This window comes from Lutjanus erythropterus, chromosome 8 (genome assembly GCF_056507025.1).
Source record: "Lutjanus erythropterus isolate fLutEry1 chromosome 8, fLutEry1.hap2, whole genome shotgun sequence".
Lineage (NCBI taxonomy): Eukaryota > Metazoa > Chordata > Actinopteri > Lutjaniformes > Lutjanidae > Lutjanus > Lutjanus erythropterus.
The window spans coordinates 5,672,289-5,678,629 of record NC_139324.1 but is presented as its reverse complement, the minus strand read 5'-3'; the positions used below and the strand labels follow the sequence as shown (position 1 = coordinate 5,678,629).

At 41.1% G+C, this 6,341-nt stretch overlaps 1 protein-coding gene across 4 annotated transcripts; it reads right to left on the bottom strand.

Moving 5' to 3' along the window:
* Positions 1-4,556: 4,556 nt before the first annotated feature.
* LOC146322351 (trace amine-associated receptor 13c-like) lies at positions 4,557-5,890 on the bottom strand. 4 transcript variants are annotated; one of them, XM_084723947.1, is made up of 2 exons: positions 5,661-5,890; positions 4,557-5,373 (listed from the first exon to the last, which is right to left on the bottom strand). In XM_084723947.1, exons 1-2 carry the CDS (start codon positions 5,888-5,890, stop codon positions 4,557-4,559), a joined length of 1,047 nt encoding a protein of 348 aa, XP_084580073.1. The 4 variants fall into 4 exon arrangements, with proteins under 4 accessions (XP_084580073.1, XP_084580074.1, XP_084580075.1 ...); XM_084723948.1 differs by having other exon boundaries at positions 5,682-5,890; XM_084723949.1 differs by having other exon boundaries at positions 5,718-5,890.
* Positions 5,891-6,341: the final 451 nt, after the last annotated feature.

Sequence of the window (6,341 nt, the reverse complement as noted above, 5' to 3'; positions counted from 1 at the left end):
TTAATGACACTGTCTGGCAGGTCTTCATCCCAGCTATACTTCTGCCGGCATAAATCTTGCAGTATTCTTTTGGCCGGAAGTATTACTGGAGCGAGAAAGCCCAGTGGATCAAAGATGGAGCTGACGACAGAAAGCAGGCCTCTCCTGTATGTGGTCGATCCTTGAGGTTGACCTTGAACTTGAACTGATCTGATTCGGCACACCATTGGATTCCCAATGCTCTCTCTGTTGGCAAGCTGTGTTCATCCAAGTCCAGATCTTGAAACCCTTGGGCTCTGTCCTCTTCGGGAATGGAATTGAGCAACTTCCGGCTGTTGCTCGACCATTTTGTCAGCTGAAATCCACCCTTTGCCAACATACTTCTCAAATCAGCACAAAGGGCGATTGCTGCGTCTTCATCCATAGTTGACTTAAGGCAGTCGTCTACGTAGAAATTTTTCTTGACCGTCTTGGCAGCCTCTGGACCAAATTCCTCCATGAAATCTGTTGCACATTTCTGAAGTGCAAAAGTTGCAACACTTGGTGATGATGTTGCACCAAAGATGTGAACCAACATCTTGTGTTCAACAAGTTCTTGTTCGTACTTCCCAGCAGGCCACCAGAGAAACCTGAGGAGATCTGTGTCTTCATCGCTGACTCTGACCTGGTGGAACATGGCCTCCACATCAGCCATAACTGCCACGGTCTCCTGTCGAAACCTCATTAGGACCCCCACCAGAGAGCTTGTTAGGTCTGGTCCCTGCAGGAGCTGTTGGTTCAGCGATGTTCCTCCAAAGCTTGCTCCGCAATCCAAAACAACACGAAGCTTTTGCTTGACTGGATGTCTGACTCCGTGATGAGGCAGATACCATATTCGCCCCTCAATGGGCTCATCTTCGGCACTGTTGAGCTTCACTGCGTAGCCTTTCTTGAGAATGTTATCCATGAATGCAACATATTCTGCATGAAACTTGACATCTCTTGAAAATCTCTTCCGTAAGTTCAACGCACATTGCTCTGCAACTGATCTGTTATTGGGCATGCACAATGACTTGTTCCTTACTGGCAGGCAGACACTGTAATGTCCATCCACACGTTTTGAGGATTGAGACACCATGTTAATGAATTTGTGATCATCCTTAGACATTTCAATGTCTTCATTTAGTCCAGAATCAGGAAAGTCTTGCTTGAACTGCAGTTGCCATAGCTCTTCTAACTTGGCTACTGAGATTCGATTGGTAGTGACTTTCTTTGAGTTGTTTGTCTCCATTATATCATTTCCACCTCTGAGTGGTCCGTTCACTGTCCAGCCTAATATTGTTCTCACGGCGTATGGTCCATCATCCACACTGCTAATCACTTGTAGTGGCTCCATCGCCCTGGGAATGTTTGCTCCGATGAGCAATCCAATCTCTGCTTGGACAGTGGGAAGCTTCACCTCCTTAAGGTGAGGCCAGCTGTTAACGTACTCTTGGCGGGGAATGTTATCTTTGGTTACTGGGATGGTTTTCTGTGAATACACCTCAGAAAGTTCAATGAACTCTTCACCATCCAGGCTACTGATTTCCAGTCCAGTCACAATACAGGTGTTCACAATAGATACATTTCCCATTGTTCGCAATGAGATGCTTGTATTGCGTCCATTCATGTTAAGTTGGTTAATCAGTGACTCTGTAGCAAATGTAGCTGAGCTACCTGGATCCAAGAAGGCGTAAGTTGTCACTGTCTTGGTTCCCTTTTGTGCCTTGACATTCACTGGAACAATTGAAAGAACACAGTCTTCCTTACCGGCCCCAGTGACTCCAAAAGCTTCCATAGTTTGCACAAGGGCACTTGATACTGATTGTTGTTCACAACTGTCTTTTGCTGCTTCTGGTTGTGATTCTTTAGTGTTCATGTGCAGCAGTGTCGGATGCACTCGAGAACAGTCCTGACATTGAACCTTCTCTCTGCAGCTGCTACTCATGTGACCATGTTTCAAACATGCAAAACACAAACCTTTGCTTCTCAAGAAGTCGATCTTTTCCTTGTGTGGCTTGTTCTTGAGTTTTCTGCAGACTGCAAGGCTGTGTTGCTCTCCTTTGCAATAAACACAAGGTTTGCTGTTAGCATCAAAATGATGCCGGAGTTTCCATCCAGTAAAAGCATTTCTCTCCCTGGCAGTGGCCATAATGATGATTGACCTTATCTTACATTATGTTTACACACAGATCGAGGCTATGCTGGTGGTCGTTTCTTGTGTTGATTTGTTGTGGTGTTGTGTCGTAAAGTGTCGCAATGTGTTCACACTGTGCATGTGTCTGCTGCATTGTAGTATATCCCGTTTGATTTTAAAATGTAACCCTGCTAAGTAATCCCTGTTTTTATCAAATATACCAGTAATCTTGATATTTTTTTCTGATAACAGTTACCTTTTTTTGTGTCCTAATTATGTAACGCCGTTACATGTAATCTGTTACTCTCAAGCCTGAAAGTGACACACAGTGCAGAGCAGCTGTCATTACTGTTTTCTGACCGAAGCGGTTGTCATTTTCTTGTCCAGTGCATTGTTGTCGCCACTGACCAACAAAAACCTTGTGTAAAGTCAATGGCGCATCATTTTCCTGCTATTTAAAGGACACATTATGCAGACAGTAATGCCCCACATAGGTGGGATTTCCAACATGCATACACTCTGCTTCTAAGGTACTGCAGTTAATTAACATGTCATGAAAATTAACATTTTGAATGAGAGCGGATGTGTGCGCAAAAGAGAGAAACAGTGCACCAATTTCATGCATAGATCTTTAACTTCATTGACTGCATGACCTGCCAACATGTTGGATGTGCATAAGACCACAGCACATTAATTATTAGATCCTGATGATCCTGTCAGATTTACACAGTCAGTCTGTTTGGAGTAAAGCAGCTGTATGCTCTTCCAACTTGCCAAATCCCTCGTTTAAATAGCAGTGCACCTCAAGCAGGCTCACCTGACTCTTAAAGGAGATGGGGATAACGCTTTGATCACGTTACTTCCAAAACACACCTATGATTAATTAATACACTAAATATAACCCCTTTGTGCCTTCCTTTATGTCCAGATTGTGTGCTGCTTAACTGGCAAAGTGGAGTTGGGCACACCCTAAATGCCGGTGTGCCATGCACATTAGATCCTGCTCTGTATGTCATCTAAATAGGACCCACTGAGTGAAACAGTTTCTCTACACCAGGAGTAGAAAAAGGCATAGATCACAGGGTTTAGACACGAGTTAAGAGAGAGTAGATATCGGACAAACCAACCACATAATACCTAAACTTTTATAAAGATCTCTGGTTATTTCTGTAACCGACAAGTCTCAATATTGTTAATTTGTCACTTGTAACTGGCACTGTCCCAACTAACCTTTAGACTGCTGTGAAACCACACTGTGATCCAAGGTCTGTAATTCTTGACCAGTCTCAAACGTTCAGTTCTTTTCAAAAGTACTATGAAGTTCTGCTTTTATCCACACAAAGTGTGACATCAAGCTAATGTTTATATGGAGGTTTAGAAACTGTAGTTAGTGGTGCTGCATTGACTCATGTGTTGACCCATCAATTTAAATAAATTGTATATAATTAGGCCTACTGTGTACCAAGTCTTCAAGTGGTTCAAAATACTGCAGCTTGAATCTAAACTAAAATAGAAAATCTGATCATATTACACCAATGTAGCTTCCCTTCAAGCTAAACATTTTTACTTGTCTGGTCTCTTGAGTTGTGTCTTTGGCTCAAACCCAGCTGAAAAGTAAATACACTGCTTTAGAGTCCCAGCAGCGTACCACTGAACCAGTTGATAGATGTTACACCCTCTTATTAATGAAAAGGATTTGTGATCAATGAGCTGATCATCAAACTATGTCTAAAAGTTTGAACTGAATCAAATAATGAGCACTTTGCAATTTTGAATGAAAATTCACGTTTTTTTTTAAGTTTAATCCAACTCATCCAGCACATTTGTAGGACATAGGGATAGGATATATGAAATATAATGGCACTGTTAATGTTAATGTTTTTGTTTAAACTGGAAATCATACACAACAATCATATAATGAAACTGATGAGAGAAAAATAATTACTTTGTCATCTATTGTCCAAACTTTCTTTTGCATTAATATGCAAAAACTTTTTATTAATTACAATAACTGGAGGAAAAGTTTCTGTGTACAGTACATGGAACAGTATGAGAGAGATAAACCTTTGTAGAGCAGGTGTCTCTCTCCACAGCCTCGACAACAGGAGCCTCAAACTGCCAGCCCATTTGAGCCCCACCACCTGTCCAGCTGGTGACATGATTTATAATATATGACAACTACAAAGATCATTTTATTTAATTATTTATACTAGTTGTTTCACACAAATTTAGACAGACAGTTTGTTTTTGAGTTTGTGTCCAATGCACACCTGACTTATGTATGTAAAAATGTATAGAAACTGATGTTTGCACTTTTTTTTAAGTATGCCGAAAATATGTCGGTAACCAAAACATATAACATGCGACTCACTATGAGATAATATAAGTGGCCTAAAACAAATTTCAGTTTGAGTCTCCTGCTCTACAGTATGTTGACCTCACATGAGCCAGGCTGCAGTATCTGAAGAGTACCAATGAGTTTAACTGCTTTTCTAAACCACGGATAAAACAAGGCATAAATCACAGGGTTTACACAGGAATTAATATAAAACAGATGGACCATAAAGGACAAAAATGAAACAGTGAGCATGCTGTCTCCTGCAAGAGACACACAGTAATATGGACAGAAACATATTAGAAATGTGACAACAAGAATGCCAAGAGTCCTTGCTGCTTTCAGCTCAGACTTTTTTGTGGTTACAGACACTGAAAGCTGGAGTGTGGCAGCTGTAACATGAGAGCGCATTGCACGAGCCTGAGACACAGCCACAGCAAACACTCTCATATACAGAACTATGATGACAATAACTGGAATGATGAAGGTCACAACAAGGTCAACAGCTCCTGCAATAGGCTCGATTATAATGACACACTCTCCATGGCAAGTATTATATCTGTCTGGTTGATACAGGCTGTCCTTTACAATGAGACCGTTGTAGAAAACAGAACAAAACCAACACAGACAAACACAGAGTTTAACTCTTTTCCCAGTGATTCTGCTGGTGTAATGCAGAGGGTCACAAATAGCAACATAGCGGTCGATTGATATGAGCACCATGTCTCCTACTGAGGCAGAGGTAATGATGAAGGACACATACTGAAACAGAGAACATGCAACATCACCAAAAAACCAGCAGGATGTTTTTCGGAGAATTTCTGCTGGCATCAACAGGAGGCCTACGAGAAAGTCTGAGACAGCCAGAGACAGGAGGAGGATGTTAGTGGGTGTGTGGAGCTGCCTGCAGGGAGACAAAGAAAAGCATCACTAAATCAACAAGTTCTCATATCGAAATGACAAAACAACTTAAACAGCAAACAAAACTATGATTTTGAATGTTTTCTGATCTGCCACATCCACAGTTCATGTATGGTTGAAGAAAGAGACAAATGTTGATTATTGGCTGGAGTGAAAGCAATCAGACATTTGAGCTTTGCTGTAAAAAAGTAAGTAAAGCAGAATACAAGGCTAATGTGCCATGGTGAACATTATTCAGTACTAGGTCAAAGACAATTCTTGTAAATCTACACTAGCTTTTTTGTTAAGTTAAAAAATGTAGAGAGAAGCTGGAAAGTTAATGTGTGCCTGAAGTGGGAGACTGAGACGATGACGAGAAGGTTGAGAGCCACAGTGAACAGAGGTATGGACGACAGCATAATGTGAAGGAGCACAGCTTCAGACCAATGAGATATGGGCTTCCTGCAGGAGGTGTTGAGGAGTTGTGGAAAGCAGAGCTCTGCTCCATCCTCAGCCTCCATCCTCTGAGATCTGCAGATATAGATGCAGCTCTGACAGCTTTCTGAGCAAAACTGAATCATGTAACTGAATTATCTCTCACATTCTCTTCATTCATCCCCTCCTCTTTCTCTCAGTGTCTGTTGAACTTTGATGCTCCTCCTCCCTTTCTCTGCACGTCACCATTTTCCCTGCAACCGTCTCTACTAGTGTTGTTTTTGGCAGCCTGTTTTAATTTTAGTTTTAGTCTAGTCTTTGTGTCAAACTGTCATTTTAGTTTTTATTAGTTTTAGTCACCTTCATACTCTTTTTTGTCTAGTCAAGTTTTAGTCGACTAAAAGTCTGAGCATTTTAGTCTTATTTTAGTCAGAATAACACATGACTATTTTCGTCTAGTTTTAGTCGACGAAAACTGATGACATTTTAGTCTAGTTTTAGTCAATGAAAATTGTATTTTACTCTCTTTTTAGTATT

Coding starts and splice junctions, on each gene's coding strand:
- LOC146322351 (XM_084723947.1), bottom strand. CDS start 5,890: ATGGAGGCTGAGGATGGAGCAGAGCTCTGCTTTCCACAACTCCTCAAC. Junction 5,374..5,660: donor AACTTAACAAAAAAGCTAGT/GTAGATTTACAA, acceptor GTCTCCCTGCAG/GCAGCTCCACACACCCACTA.